The 16979-nt window shown below is 44.8% G+C and overlaps 1 protein-coding gene across 1 annotated transcript in view; it reads left to right on the top strand.

Moving 5' to 3' along the window:
• Positions 1-16979, top strand: part of DNAH9 (dynein axonemal heavy chain 9) — a 297703-nt gene that overhangs the window by 251182 nt on the left and 29542 nt on the right. The window contains exons 60-61 of the mRNA XM_061176356.1: positions 7558-7751; positions 9895-10043. Coding sequence (XP_061032339.1) covers positions 7558-7751; positions 9895-10043 — 343 coding nt within the window. The remainder of the gene's footprint in view (positions 1-7557; positions 7752-9894; positions 10044-16979) is intronic.

Raw genomic sequence — 16979 nt, 5'->3', positions numbered from 1 at the left:
ACCAGCCCCTAGGGAAAAAGTCACGTTCTCCTCTCCTGGAGTGTCTTCCTGACACTTGTCCCCAGGAAGCCAGCAGGGCTGTCTTTGGGGGCTCACCATGAGCTGTGTTAAACATTGGTGCGTCTGTCCCTTTGCCTGTACCCCATGGCAGCACTCCCCCTTCCCAGGCCTACTGGGAAGGCTTTGCAGAGAAGGAGCAGGTGCGTGTGCTTGTGCGTGGGCTCTGCCTCCAGGATGTTAGGGAACAGAAGGACCCTGTGAGTGTTTCTGACTCAGCTGAGCTGCCTTCCACCTGCCAGCGCTCAGGGCCGGAATGCGGGCTCCTCTGTGAGGCCGCGGCTGGTGTGGAGATGCTGCGCAAGCATTTCCATGGAGTGGACAGATGCCAGGCCTCTGCCAGCCGTCCATCTCCCCGTGGGTCCTGATGGCCTCAAAGCAAGGAACGCGTTCCAGCCTGGGCCTCTCAGTGGTTAATAATAGCTCACATTTATTGAGCACCTTAAAAATTCACTACCTTATTTTATTCTCATGTTCACCTGGGCAATAGGTATTACTTTTTCCCATTTAACATGTAAGAGAAGTGAGATCATTCATCTTATAAGTAGCAGATCCAGGAATTGAGTTCTGGTCTGTCTGATGGCAAAGTGCATCTTCCTTCCATGTTATCCAGCTTAGTTTCATTGGGATTCTACGAACATCGGAAACATCACAAGCTATGAGCTCCTTTCAGTAGGGACCACGCCTGCATTCACAGGGCTGAGCAGTAAGCTTGGACCAGGTGACCACCAGCCCCAGAGTCTAGACGCACTCTGCAGGTGGGAGGAGGTCCAGTCCCCACCTGCAGGAGCCCCACGGCAGGTGCTGTTGCCGTGTGAAGATAGGCACCTGCGCAAAGTGAATCCTCTTTATAACCTTCCATGTCTGCTGGCTTTCCTACATGTCCTGTAGCACAAGGAAGTCTGAGTCTGAAGTAATATGATTGTCTATCTTTTTACTAAAATTTTTGGAGACAATGATTCACGTGCAATTATAAGAAATAACAGAGATTCTTTGTACCCCATTCCCCCCTGTGGTCACATCTAGCTTTCCTGTAGCACAGTATCACATCCAGCAAGCTGACATGGATACAATCCATTACTCTATTCTGATTACACCTGTTTTTCATGCACGTGTGTGTGTGTGTTTAGTTTTATCACACACATTTATCATGTAATCACCACCACAGTCAAGACCCAGAAAACTCCATCTGGCGTGTATGTCACCCTGTTATAGAAACAACAGCCCCCTCCCTCCCCCACTCCTAATGCCTAGCAACCACTGATCTGTACTCCACTTGTATAATTTTGTTATCTCAGGGATGTTATATACATGGAATTTACAGTATGTAACCTTTGCGGACTGGCTTGATCACTCAGCGTAACTCCCTTGAGATCCATCCAAGTTGATTTACTTTATAACAAAACCCCGGCACTTAATCATATATGTGCGTGCTGTCCTCTTCAAAGGAGTCATCTTGGGAAATGCTGCCATTGCCCAAAATGTTTTTCTAACTTTTTTTCAGAGTCTGTAGCTATTCTTTTAATCATCTCTAGGGCCATGTCTAAATCAAGAGTCATCAAACTTTTTCTGCACAGGGTCACATAGCAAATATCTAGGCTTTGAGGGCCACACTCTGTCACAACTATTCAACTCTGCCAAAGTCACACATCATTGGTAAGCAAATGGAAATGGCTGAGTTCCAATAAAACTTTATTTACAAACACAGATGGTGGGCCAGATTGTCCCTGCAGGCCACAGTTTTCTGATCCCTGATCTAAATAATAAAGGTGTGATTTGATTTTTTATATATTAACTCCGTTTGTCATTCTGAACCCAGTCTGGCAAATGAGAAGGAGAATAATATGTTGGGAAAGAAACAAGGGGGAACTCCATTCACAACAGCAACCAAAAATCACAAAGTTATAAAATGCCTAAGAATAAGAGTGCAGAGCATATGTGTGGAAAACCATCAGCTTTTTTAGGCTACATAAGATAAGATATGAATGAATAGACGCAATCTAGAGTAGCACTGTCCAAAAGAAATATAATGCACATCACATGTGTCATTTAAATTTTTCTAGTAGCCACATTAAAAATGCAAAATGAAAAAAATGTAAAATGAAATTGATGAAAGTAATGTTAATAATATATTTTCCTTAACCCAATACAACCAAAATATTATCATTTTAATATGTAATTGTCACAAAAGTTATAAGTGAGATATTTTATATTTTTGTAAAAGTCTAAATTCTGGTGTGTATTTTTGCACTTACAACACATATCAATTCAGATGCTAAATCTTCATCAGAAATGCTTGATTTGAATTTAGATTTTATAAAATTTAGAGTTAAAACATTTGATTCATATACCCAAGTTGTTTCAAACATACTTCAAAGTTCTCCAATTACTAAAGCAAGTTCCAGTTTCTAAACTTAAATTTAAAAATAATTAAAATTAACAAAAAAAGAATAAATGTGTTAAAATTTGTAAAAAAATAAACGAATAACTAAATAAATAATATGAAGGAAAAAATCAACTATACCAAAAAAAAGAATAAGTGTGTTAAATTTTTTTAAAAACATAAATAAATAAAATGCAAATAAAAATCCTATTCTTCAGTCATACTGGCCACATTTCATTTGCTCAATACTCACATGTGGCCAATGGCTACCTGCTGGGAAGTATGGCCCCAGAGCTTGAGAATAATGACTCAGAGTCTAATGCCCGTATGGAAAATAAATTCTGGGAAGCAGTTCTAAATGAGCCCATTTGCAGAACTGGAGCAATGATGGAGATGGACCAGTTAACCCAGGCTCTGGAGTCAGACATTCCTGGGTTCAGGTTCAAGTTTGAGTGTGTGTGGCCTCTGACAGTTTATCTCTGTTTCCTTATCTGTTATGCCAGACACATAAATGATCAGTAAATGGAAACCGATTATGGTTGTGGTTATGGCTGTTGTATTTGTTTCCTAGAATGGCCATAACAAAGTGCCACAGGCTGGGTGGCTTAAAAACACAGCATTATTCTGCCAGAGTTCTGGAGGCTAGAAGTCTGAAATTAAGGTGTTGGCAGGTCATGCTCCCTCCAGAGCCTCAGAGGACCCTTTCTTGCCTCTTCCAGCTTCTGGCAGCCCCAGGCACTCCTGGTTTGTGGCAGGACCACTCAGATCTCTGCCTCCGTCTCCACAGTCCCTACGTGGCCATCTTCCCTCTGTGTCTTTGCGTCTCTTCTCTTCTTATAAGAGCATCAGTCACAATGGATCAGAGCCCACCCTCCTGACCTCATCTTAACTGGATCATACCTGCAAAGAGCCTATTTATTCCCAAATAAGGTCACATTCAGAAATCGGGGAGGCTAGTTCTTCAACATATCTTTCTGGGGCATACAATTCACCTTATCACAGTTATGATTATTAATTGCCCACCTATAAGGTGTATATATGCTGTGGTTGACATGGGTTGTGCCTGATAGAATTTGTCCATCGAAGGAAAACCTTTGAGGAATTGTGAGTTGCCAAGTTGGGCTCAGTCCAGTTGCCTTTCTCTCTGTTATCCCACAAAGCCATCTGCAGCGAAAGTCATAAAGGATAAGTGATTCAGAAGCACTCTTCACTGCTTTCATTTTCCGTAGCTCAACTCCAAAAGCGACTTGGTGCAATTTGGTTCCATTCCTCTTTGGTTTGCTTTGCTTTGCTTTACTTCACTTTGCTTTTTGGTTTTGTTTTGCGGTCTAAGCTCATCTGGCTGTTCAAAGGCTTCTGCAAATGAGTGAAGCTTTATCTTTCTCTCTGAGTTTTGTTACCGGAGCAGCCATGTCCAGCCCCATCCATCTCCAGCCCAGTGCAGGATGTGGGCAGGTGAAACACAATGCAGCGTGCACCCTCTGACGAATGCTCTTTTTTTTTTTTTTTTTAATTAATTTATTTATTTATTAATCTATTCATGGCTGTGTTGGGTCTTCGTTTCTGTGCGGGGGCTTTCTCTAGCTGCGGCAAGCGGGGGCCACTCTTCATCGCGGTGCGCGGGCCTCTCACTATCGCGGCCTCTCTTGTTGCGGAGCACAGGCTCCAGACGCGCAGGCTCAGCAATTGTGGCTCACGGGCCCAGCCGCTCCGCAGCATGTGGGATCTTCCCAGACCAGGGCTCGAACCCGTGTCCCCTGCATTGGCAGGCAGATTCTCAACCACTGCGCCACCAGGGAAGCCCAAACAAATTTTTTAAAACACCCTGTCTGATGAGGAAGATTGATTGCCCTGTTTCCCCAGAAGATCTAATAAACAGGTGATGAATGAAATCTTTGTGATCAAATCCTGCTTTTATTAGTACCCTCTGTAAGGATTTTTAAAGTCTCATCGAATGTTAAACTTTTAGGTAATGGGCATGTTCTCTCTTTTTTTTTTTTTTTTTACTTAAAAAATTTTTATTGGAGTATAGTTGATTTACAATAGTATGTTAGTTTCTGCTGCATAGCAAAATGAATCAGTTATACATATACATATATCCACTCATTTTTAGATTCTTTTTCCATATAGGTCATTACAGAGTATTGAGAAGAGTTCCCTGTGCTATACAGTAGGTCCTTATTAGTTATCTATTTTATATACAGTAGTGTGTATATGTCAATCCCAATCTCCCTATTTATCCCTCCCCCCCATTCCCCCTGGTAACCATAAGTTTGTTTTCTATATCTGTGACTCTATTTCTGTTTTGTAAATAAGTTCAGAGTACCAAGGGATCTTAGAAGCAAGACATACAATGCCATTACCTTGCTGATCACTTTTGGTCAGTCAGCATGTTCTCTTCTTCATTAAAGAATCTCATCTGCGGTACTGGGCATTGTTAGCCTTTGAAAAGGCCCCTCGCTACCTCTCCAAATGCCAATTTAGCACAGTTGCACTTTGCTACCCAGCCCAGTGTAATTAGGTTAATTAGTCATTTCCATTTAACTTATTAGAAGGTTAGAAATCCCTTTTCCTCATTTGGAAGATTAAACATGGCAACTGTGTTCAACCCAGAGCTTCAAGAAAGCGTGTTTCAGACCCAGCCACGGCAGCTGGGAGCCCTGATCACCGTGTAATTTCCTCAGTTTTGTGGTGACACCAGGGGAGGGTAATGGGACTGCAGGAGGGTTAATGGTGATGCAAGCTGGGAAGAGGGGTGAAGTGGCAGCCTGAAAGAAGAGGAAAGTTTGGTCCTCGGCACAGAGAGAAATAATTACCGCAGCTGCAGCTTTTCTCAGCCTGTCAAGGGCCCTCCCACTGGCCACCCAGATGTCAAACTTTATTAATGGAGCGCTTCCTAAGCACCAGGCAGCCTGCTAGGCCTGAAGCATACAGAGATGGCTCAGAAAGCTCTTGCCCGCAGGGAACTCACAATCTTGTGGGAGTCCCAGACAAGGAAACCAGCAATTGCAATTCAATAACTGTAGGAGCCCCCAAAAAGCACAAAGAGGGGCTTTATAGTCTTCAAAGCACTTGTATCTACATTAGAGTATGAGCTATGCAGACAACGGTTACTTGGCCTCATTTTCCAAATGAAAAAGTCAAAGCCCACAAAGGTTTAAAAACAGGCTCCCCGTCATAAGAGGCTCATAAGAGGTGACGTCGAGAGCAGAGCTCTCGTCTCCTGGTGCCTCCTCTGCCATCCCCTGTGCCACTCCACGCCACTTCTCAGCACAATGACAGGTGCGTTCCCTGCTCTGCATGCTAAGGGTGAAGTCAGGAAGCCACAGAGCCCATGTGAAAGGGCACTTAAGGACTGGACATGTGTTCCTCCACACGGGAGAAGAGGCTGGGCGAGCCCGGGTCAAGTGCACGTGTCCTTCTCCAGCCTGACCTCCCCCTTGTCACCTGTAGACCCGTCCTCCACAGTCACACTGCCTTCTACCATGCCCCACACCCTCCCCACTCCAGACTTGGACTCTGTGGATCCTTCCCCATGAAATGCCCTGCCCTTCTCTCTACCTCTCTCTCTGCCCAGCAGAATTCTACATCCCTACTAAGGCCTCCCTCATCTCTTTCTCTTAGGATTGTAAGCTCCCCGAAGGCAAGTGTATTTTTTTGGTTCACATTTGTATTCCCAAGTACCTGGCATGTAGCAGGCATCCAATAAATAACAAATGAATGAATGATTTCACATAACAAGAATGGAGGGTTCCTTAAAATTCATGGCACTGCAGTAGGTGCTTTGGAGACAGTCTAGCTTTTAATCTCATTAGAGAGATCGAACACACAAGTGGAGCTGAGTGACCACAGAAAGGCTGCAGGTAAGCGACCGCCTAAGTGGGTAACGTTTACGTGGGCACTCTGAAGAAACAGGATGGACCCCACCCAAAATGCGGTTCCCATGTCCAGACTGATGACGCCTTGCGCATAACTAGAAGGCACGAAAGAGTTTATTACTCACATAATGAGACTTTCTGGGCAGAGCAGGGGAGCTCCCAGGCAGTCTGAAATCGGCATGAGAGAACCCGGAAAGGAGGTGTCTTGGGGGTGTTCTGGTCGTTGGGGAGTGCGGCGGGGCTTGCACGATACAACTTCCCTTCGACACCGAAGGAGGGAGCACCCAGGCTTACCTGTCGGCTTGCCCTGGAGTGGAGCCGAAGAGGAAGAGAGAGGGGTAAGGCTTTAAAGCGATCAGCAGTCACACATCCTTTATTAAAGATATCAGCTCTGTGAGTAGTTCCAAGTGGTCCACAAAAGAAGGGCAGGAGGGCTGTGCGTTCCAGGTTAGAGAGGAGGACGTGACTGATTTTGGACTGGACTTTCACAACTTGTAGAACCTTGACAAACAATCATGACCAGTGCAGGAAAGGAAAGGAGTGGAATTCGGTGGAGAGGAGAACAGGACCACTCCCGTGATGAAACTAGTGTGAACAAGGCACCAAGTTGGGAGACCCTCTGGCACGTTTCCAGGGCTGAGGGCAGATGTGTGTGGACAGAGGAGGGCGGAAATGGGCCACCTGGTTAGCTGGATGGGCTGGGGGGAAGGCCTAAATGAAGAGATTTGATTCACATGTTATGCCTTGGGATTTAATGCTTAGGGAAGCAGGTGACACAGAGAAATTTTAGAGTTGGCATTAACACAAAGTCAGTGATTCTAGAGACATTCTGAGAGAGGAATTGACAGGCGTTGCTGGCAGAGTGAGTATGGGAATGAAAGAGAAGAGTCACTGACTTCAGGTGTCCAGGCTCCGTGACCAGAAAAATCACAGCATCCCTTCTTGTCCCTCTTCCCACGCAGTACCCTCAAGGGAGGTGCTGCTCAGTCGCCACAGCTAATCATTTCCCAAACCTTGCATATTATTGGAACAGTTTGCGGACGGTAAGCTGATCAAAATCCTTCCTCTACCTTGAGTTTATCGGGGGGGAAGATTCAAGACTCCAGAAAAGAGTATAAATGAGACAGAATTATGTCTATAATACCACCTTGCCCCCCCACCCACAACCCCCAGCACAATGCAGATGACAGCTTTCTGGAGACACTGCATTTCAGAGCAAGATTCCCTGAAATTTTTCAGGCACTTTCATCAATGGAAGAATTCTATAATCTGGATCGGGACATTGAGGGATCCGCCAAGGGCTGGAAAAAGTTTGTCGAATCAGAATGTCCTGAGAAGGAGAAGTTCCCCCACGAGTGGAAGAACAAGACAGGCCTGCAGCGCCTCTGCATGATGAGAGCCATGCGGCCCGACCGGATGACCTATGCCATGAGGTAGGGGCAGGGTGGTGGCAAAGCCAGGATGGGTGTGGCCAGACCAGCAGGGCTGAGCACAAAGGCCACAAGTTTATCGTGATGGGAGCCTTTGTACCAACAACCAAACTCCCATGAGGCCCATTGCTCTGTGTTTGCCATGTATTGTCTTAATATCTAAGTGGACCATTTGGGAAGAGGTGCTCACCAGTATCAGCACTGGGAAGGATGCTGATCACATCTAATGTGGCAGAGATGTGAGAGCCAGAGGACAGATGGAAAGATCATCCTTGGCAGGAAGAACACCCCTTTCATTACAAAAGACAGAGAGAGGTGGGTGTGACTGTAGCAAAGGTGGTAAAAGCATGGCAGGAAATTGAGCAAAGGTTTTGTCTCATGACTTCCACTCCCTCTGAGGAGTAGGAAGCAAGATCCTCGCTGCGTTTGTGGGAAAGGGGAGGTGGCAGGGTTGGAGATTTGAGGAATGTGCAAAAGATCTGAAATAGGATCTGTGAAAAAATGGGAGACGGCTGACCAGGGAAACTCAAAGAATTCCAAGCGGCATTGAGGGCCCACCTAGTGAGATCCTGCATTTGTAAGGGCTCCAACCTTCGCCACTGGATGATTTTCTACAGCTGCATCCAACAGCCCTAGGGTAGATACAGAGCATGGATCCCTGGTGGAATAAGAGTTATGGAAGGGAGGTGTGTGGTACTGGCAAGAGAATGATTAGAAGTCACAGGCCATGCAGTCTACAGAGACGGCGAATTAGCAGCTGCCTGGGGCTGGAGGGTAGGAATAGGAATTCTCTAAATAGGCAGGAGAATCTTATTGCAGGCTTAAAATGTTCTGAAACTGGATTATGATGAAGATTACAATTCCGTGAATTTATTAAACATTATTGAATAGTATACTAAAAATTGGTGAATTTTATGGTATGTCAATTGTACCTCAAGAAAGTTGTTTTTTAAAAAAAAAAAGAAGAAGTTACAGGCCATGGAGCCTACACTGAATTGAACAAGACTTGTAGTGACAAGAATAAGGGGATGATAAAAAAAGAAAGAAAAAAAAAAAACACCAGGGAGGCCAAGATACTGAAAATCCTGCATTTGTGGCACCAATACAGGTAAAGAATAAGTTAACTAAGGATAAATTACTAAAAGAACTATAGGGATAGAAAGCTTTGGTCAGAGAGTGAGATGTTTCCATTTATGGTTTCAGACATAGAAAAAGTTCCCAAGTAACCACAAGGGTGAGGATGTGGCCTTGGAATCAGGTGGCTGACATGGGGAAGAATTGAAGATTGTTAAGAACCTGGAGGATTGTCCACATGGATGCTAATGTCACTCAGGCTGCTGGAGAGACAGTCCATGAGCCAAAGTCCAAGTGATGAGTGAATGAGTAAAGGAACCAAAGGGGCAGTGGACGACATTGATGTGCAGGGGTCGTGGCGGCACAGTCAGGGCAAACGAGCCTCAGTGGAGCCACACGAGTGGGAGAGAAAGGGTTTAGAAGTAATGGTCATCCATGAGCAGGACCGTGATCCCAGCTCCCAGGCCTGAGAATGAGCCCAGCTGAGAAGGGTACAGGGAAATTAGTGTCCTTGCAGGAGCTTTTAAGGCCAAGAGTTAGGCCGGATTGTCAGAAAGTGGTTGCAACTGCAAGGTTTTGTTTAGCCCGAAATGGGACATAGGAAAAGGAACACTGATAAGTGGAGTAAGGTGAAAGGAAACACAGAGAATGATAGAACGTGAGGGACTTGAAGCCTGGAGGGCCTTAAATCATGGATAGGGATGGAGGATCCCAGGGGTATGATGCATGGAGGGTTTAGCTGCCTGCAAGCTCTCAGACGGCGTTGCTCCTGGCAGTCTTCTGCTGGGCGGTGGTGGTGTAACAGGACACCCCAGCTCCACAGAGGAGTCAGCGGTGGCCTGGCCGGATGGGGATCCAGAAGGAGCCCTGATCTAAGTGAGCAGGTGCACACCAGCAGCACAGGTTGTAAGTGTCGACTTCATCAGTAAGCAGTGCTTGGCGTTGGTCCTGGCTCCGTAACTGCCAAGCCGTGATCTTGAGCACATCCTTCCATTTCTATAGACCTCTGTTGCTCAAATGTTATTATTCTGTGACTGATATACACACATGGACCTTCTGTTTTTTCTGGCAGAGATTTTATTGAGGAGAAGTTAGGAAGCAAATACGTGGTGGGAAGAGCACTGGACTTTGCAGCCTCTTTTGAAGAATTGGGACCAGCCACTCCCATGTTTTTTATCCTGTCTCCAGGGGTGGACCCACTGAAGGATGTGGAAACTCAAGGTAAGAAAACCTCATTATGGCGCCAAGGCTGCACCAGCCCCATGCACTGTCACTCTGCGTCTGTCAGCTTCTCTTTTCCCGATTCAAGGTTCATTTTGCAATGCTTGATATTTGCTAACCATACAGAAATCAGGGTAATTGCTGAACCAACCCCAGGGGGTCATGAACAGAGGGAGGACTGCTCTGGGATATAAGGTAGCGGGTTCATGAGGAGACCTTGTCCCACCACCCACCCACCCATTCCCCTTCCTGTGGCTGGAGCAGTTATTCTGAAAAACAAGTACAGTCCTTTTACAGGCTCCTGGTGCCCGCAGGATGAAGTCCACGCACCTTGACATGGCTTACAGGGAGCTTCGTCCTCCAGCCCCTCCCTATCTCTGCAGCCTGTTTTCCATTATTAGTTTCCTATTGCTGCTGTAACAAATTATCACAAACTTAGAGGCTTAAAATAACACTACCTATTATTTTACAGTTCTGGAGGTCAGAAATCATACATGGGGCTTACTGTCTCCCCCTTTCCCTCATAAGGAGCCCTATGACTATATCAGGCCCACTCAGATAACCCAGGGTAGTCTCCCCATCTGGAGGTCTTTAACCACATCTGCAGAGTCTCTTTTGCCTGTAAAGTCACATATATTCACAGATTCCGGGATTTAGAACATGGGCATCTTTGGGCACTCCTTATTCTGCCTACATTTCCCTACTCCCCTCTTTTTCACTCTACATGGAAGCCATTCCATTCTCCCAAACATTCTGTTCCCCCTCTGGCATCCCCTTCACCAGGCTACCTTCTGCTCATCCTTCAGATACTAGTTTCAATGTCACCACCTCCAGGAAGCCCTACTTGATTTCCAAGGTGCTGGATACCCCTCCCCCATGTGCTCTTAGAGCACCCTTCTGTCTATATATCACATTGTAATCGTCTAGTGACTACTACGGTGTCTTCATGTGAGAGTGAGAGCTCTGGGAATAGATGTCCTTTTCAAGGTAGTATTCAAGTTCCTATTTTCACGTGCTAGGCACTCAGTAAATAAATACATTAAATACGACTTCCCTGGTGGCGCAGTGGTTAAGAATCCGCCTGCCAATGCAGGGGACACGGGTTCTATCCCTGGTCCAGGAAGATCCCACATGCCACGGAGCAACTAAGCCCGTGCGCCACAACTACTGAGCCTGCACTCTAGAGCCCACGAGCCACAATTACTGAGCCCACATGCCACAACTACTGAAGCCTGCGCTCCTAGAGCCTGTGCTCCACGACAAGAGAAGCCACCACAATGAGAAGCCCGTGCACCGCAACAAAGAGTAGCCCCCGCTCATGCAACTAGAGAAAGCCCATGCACAGCAACGAAGACCCAACGCAGGCAAAAATAAATAAATAAAAGAAAATAAATACATTTTAAAAACATATGTTAAATAAAGGGATGAGCAACTGGATGACTAATCAAAACTATAAAACTAGCAAAACTAGGGAGTTCCCTGGCGGTCCAGTGGTTAGGACTCTGCGCTTTCACTGCCGTGGCCCCGGGTTCAAGCCCTGGTCAGGGAACTAAGATCCTTCAAACCTCGTGGAGCGGCCAAGGGGAAAAAAAAAGCTAGCAAAACTACACATGTTGCAAAATTAAATAAAGACTCAGCAGGTTTTTACAGAGCCAGGTCTTTATGGATGAGAATCCAGACCAGGTAATACACCTCCACGAACAGTCTATTATTCCGCGTGTAATGAAAGGAATCTACACCTGGTGTAGATTTAGAGCCTGGTGTTTGGCTCTAAAGAAGAGATGAGTTCTGTATAAGGGAGAGAATTATCTTATTCACTAATTTAATGTATATTTTTGTAATCTCCTAAAAAGTTCAAGTAACATATTTTTTAAATACCTATAATAAAGAATTTAAAATGAAAAGCCATAGCTCTCAGCTCCAGCCCTTCCCACACCCAGTCCCCCTTCCCAGACACTGGGGTTTTGCCTATTTCTGAATTTATTCCTTCTGACAATTGCTTCTCTATTTCCTACTAATAATTTATATCACTATTTCTGAATTTATCAAGTTTCAGTATCTATTTATTCCCTGGTATGAAAAATAAGAATTTAGCTCCCATTACTGCCAACCAGTTGGCTTCATCCTAGATTTGGTAGCATAAGTCATCAGGAAAAAAATCATGGGAAGTAAAATTTCTGAATCCTTGGGTGTCTAAAAAGACTTCAGTTTTGCCCACATACTCTTTTGATAGGTCTGCTAGGTCCAAAATGAGTTTTACTCAGAATGTGTCCACACTGCTCAATCGTCTCCTAGAATCCAGTTTTATTCATATGAGGCCATATGCTAGTAGGGTGCTATTCTTCCCTTGTTTCTTTGTTGGTGACCTATTTTTATTCCCTGGAAACTTTAGGATCATCTTTCTACCTTGTGTTCTGACATTTCATGAGCTGAGTTAGGTGTGGGTCTTTTTCATTCACCTGCTCAGCACTCAGCCTGCCTTTTCAAGTGGGAGAGTCACACCTCTCTTTATCTCTGGAAATTTTATTCTATCATTTTTGGTAAATATCACCACCATTCAGCAAGTTGCTCATGCCGGAAACCTGGGAATCAGTCACCCTAGACCCCTCCTCCACTACCTACCACATCTAGTCCTATTGATTCTACCTTCTAAATGTGTTTCAAATGAGTCTAATTGTTTCATTGTGTCTCCCTCCTCTGAGTCACCACAGTCTCTCACTGGACTATCACAACAGCCTCCTAACTTATCCCGGTTCTCCTCCCCCACCTGCAATTTTTGCCGCTCTTACAGCCAGACTCATCTTGCTGAATCTCAGATCTGATTGTTATCACTCTCCCACTTAAATCGCTCTAGTGGTTCCCCACTGTTCTCAAGGTGATGTCCAGTACTATAAACATGGTCTCTGTGACCTGCATGGCCTGGCCTTTCTGTCCAGCCTTGGATCTTACCTTCCCTCAAACTCACACTTCTCTGGCCACGTGGCTCTTTTAGGTCCTCCATCATGAGCCCTCCTGGCCCAGGGCGTCTTCTCAAGCAATTCCTTTTATCTGAAATACTTCTCCCCCGCTCTTCAGTCCAATGCCTGCCAATCCTGCAAGGATCAGCTTCTCCTGACCTCTGCACAAGACCATTTGGTTCCCCCTTATACATATATTTGCTTCAGAGCATTTAATACAATTCCAATTAGACCCTTCTTTTACAATTTTAACTTACGTTTGCCTACCTGCCTGTCACTAAGACCCTGGAGGTCAAGGACTGTGTCACCTTGCTTATCATTTTCTTACCAGTGCCTAAAAGCGTAACCAGCACAGAGAGGTACTCCATAAATATCGGTTGAATGAATTAACAAACGGATGAATGAATGAGCATAAGAACTGTTGTTATTGCTATGTTATTCCTGACTTTCACTTTTTCATAGATTCTGTATTCCTTCTGTCCCATGGAGGTTTTATTCCTTTCATACTGACAAATCTGGTCTCCTCATTTTTATTCAATATTTTCCTTTTCGGAAGCTTTCATATACCCTGTTCATGAGCAATTTCCTATGATTCTTTGCCAATTGACCCCCAACTATTATTCCATCATGTAGTTTGAAGCTTTCTGTTATTTCAGGCAAGCTGACCTGTCCCTGAACCGTATTGGTTATTTGTCTCTGAATACATCATCTCAGCCCTGCCCTTGGCTTCATCTTAACGCATATTTCCCTACCAGAGGCAACATTGCTGTGCATCAGCTAGAGATTACCTGGGCGCCTGAGCCTCTTTCTCTCCCTCTTCCTCCCCCTCTGCGTTCTGGATGGTTTGATTCGTTTTCTCACGCACCCATTTAGAATATATACTCTGGTGACGTCATGTGCTCCACATCTTGGATCTGATCCTTCTGCCTGGTGGACTCCTATTCTCAGGTTGGGAATCCACATAACTGACTCACTTTCCCCTATGTCCCCTAGGCCCCCGCTTATTCAAGAAACTTACTGTTTCTGTGCTTGGGCAGAGTCTGTGCATCAGACCGTTCACTGTTTTACTCCATGTAGACGCAGACAAAGCTTGGCATCCTTTCCCACCTTTGAGTATGGGATCTATGCTCTTAATGCCTTCATTTCTCTATCCCCTTGTTTCTGCATGGCAGTTCTTAATATTGGGCAGGGTTTTGAACCCCTGAGAGTCAGATGAAAGATTTTGTTCCCCCATCCTCACTCCAGCCCTTCTCCCAAAATGCGTGAACCCACAGACAGACAAAATTCTATATATGATTTTGGGAGTTCTCTAAGCTTCTGAAGCTCATCCATTGACACTTGGTTAAGAATCTGTGCTTTTCTAAGAATCTGAAAAAGAATAGGTATATGTATATGTATAACTGAATCACTTTGCAATACACCTGAAACTAACACAACATTGTAAATCAACTATACTCCAATATAAAATAAAATATTTTTAATTAAAAAAAATGTTTTTAAAGAATCTATGCTTTTCTGGCAGTTTTGTGCCTCTTAGTCTCCTCCAAGATTTTCCTTCCTCAACAGTTTTGAAGGAGGAGGAGGACAGAATTCCATCCACTTTCCTTGGCCTCTGTTTTAACATGAACCCACTTCCACCCACCCGCACAGCATTCCTTCTTGCCTTCGCAGATTAATCCTTTACCTTCTCTCTCTTCTCATCACTTCTTCCTGAATGAGCCACACTTCCTTATTTGTACGATTATTTTTGTTTTTGCTTCATCTAAAAGCAATCACCCATTGTTTCCAATCACCCCCTAATACCTTCCTCCCAGGGTTACTGTGAAGATAAAAATGAAATCTCAGATGTGAAAAGGCTTTGAAACATTAAAAGTACAGTAGCATTGTACGGAATTAAAATGACGATGATGATGCGTCTATTCTTTGAGGCAGCTCAGTTTGCTCCTTCCTTTACATCCTTTTGTCACATCCTTTCAAAGCACAGCATCGTCCTCGGCCTTCCCAACAGAGGACCTCCCTTTTCCACCCTTACAAGGCACCTTCTCTGGTCCTTCTTTGACTTGACTCTTGCATGATCTTGCTTGGTCTCCATCCTCCTTTGTCCAATTACCTGGCTTGGACAAAATGTTTCCGTTTATCTACCACTTTGGCCTTCCACTGCCTCCTCTTCCTCTTTCCAATGTGCTGGTCAGAAGGAGGAGCTCCTTTAGATTTTTGTCAGCCTGCTACCAGGTGTGTTCAAAGAAACAGTTTTCAACTCGGTGTCTTTGCAGCTAGATTATCAACACTTTGCTTAGAGCCTCTTTTTCATTGTTCCTGACTCCATTCTCTTTTTCTTAAGCATCAGTTGAAGTTGGCTAGGATGGAGCAAGTACAGTCTTTACAGAGCAGCTTCAAGACTGGCAGAGTGTCGTTTCCGTGTGGAGGGACACTCATCCATCTGTTCGTGTGCTGGGGGCGGGGGACACCTCTTCCACTGAGAGGGGGCTGTGCAGGGATGGGGATGGACAGGGGTGTGCGCAGAGGCAGATACAGTGGCAGTAAATGGAAGATGTTCTACCAGATGGCAGATGTTTTGTCGGGCAGAGGGAGCAGTAGAGAGTGAAGCAAAGTGCTGGGCATAAGAAGCGGGGCAGCCATTAGGAAGTTTAAAGGAAGAGGGGAATGGACAACACAGCCAACTTCTGGACGTGAGAGATTACCAGGCAGTCTCACGAGACTGAGAATCATCAGCTTGTGGTGGCAACAATTCACTCAGTGTGTTATTTTTTCTCTTGTATTAACGCTTTGACTTGTCCAGGGTTGTGGTTTTACAAAAGTTGGGGGATGCAGACGTAGAATGGGCAATGGAGTGAAGAATTTTATAAGATCATGGCTCAAATGAAGGATTATTGGGTCCATCTTAAAATAAGAGGGAGGTGAAGATGAGGGTTAGAAAAAAACAGAGGAGCCAACGGACTGGACGTTTTGCTGACATAGAATAATATGCGAGGGGGAGTACGGGAGTGAGCAATCTGGACAGCAGGAAGTTAGAGCTGTGAGTAAATACGAAAGAATGATGGGTCAGACATGGGAGAGTTTGCAGGGATAAGCAAGGCCTCGGTGCAGCCAGTGGGAATGGGAAGCAGAAATGGAAAGAAGTTCTTTGAAGATGAGGAAGCATGAGGCTGGGTGTTGGCTGAGTCATCCACAGTGGCATTAAAGCTCACCAAGATAATGATGAGACAGAAAATATGGAATATTTTAAACCAAGTTCCAAAACCCCTAATAAAAGTGACTCTCGCTGGGAAGTTGATAGAAGGCAGAAAACATAAAAGTTGGTAGGCAATGTAGCCAATAGCATGTGCTTTAGAAGAGAGCACATGTGTTAGCATACGGTATTTGTTTTTCTCTTTCTGACTTACTTCACTCTGTACGACAGACTCTAGGTCCATCCACCTCACTACAAATAACTCAATTTTGTTTCTTTTTATGGCTGAGTAATATTCCATTGTATATATGTGCCACGTCTTCTTTATCCATTCATCTGTTGATGGACACTTAGGTTGCTTCCATGTCCTGGCTATTGTAAATAGTGCTGCAATGAACATTGTGCTACATGACTCTTTTTGAATTATGGTTTTCTCAGGGTATATGCCCAGTAGTGGGATTGCTGGGTCGTATGGTAGTTCTATTTTTAGTTTTTTAAGGAACCTCCATACTGTTCTCCATAGTGGCTGTATCAATTTACATTCCCACCAACAGTGCAAGAGGGTTCCCTTTTCTCCACACCCTCTCCAGCATTTATTGTTTGTAGATTTTTTGATGATGGCCATTCTGACCGGTGTGAGATGATATCTCACTGTATGCTAACACATATATATGGAATCTAAGAAAAAAAAAAAAGGTCATGAAGAACCTAGGGGCAAGACGGGAATAAAGACACAGACCTACTAGAGAATGGACTTGAGGATATGGGGAGGGGGAAGGGTAAGCTGTG

This window comes from Eubalaena glacialis, chromosome 19 (assembly GCF_028564815.1).
Source record: "Eubalaena glacialis isolate mEubGla1 chromosome 19, mEubGla1.1.hap2.+ XY, whole genome shotgun sequence".
Taxonomy (NCBI): Eukaryota; Metazoa; Chordata; class Mammalia; order Artiodactyla; family Balaenidae; genus Eubalaena; species Eubalaena glacialis.
The sequence above is the reverse complement of the archived record's forward strand: the minus strand, read 5'-3'. Positions and strand labels throughout refer to the sequence as shown.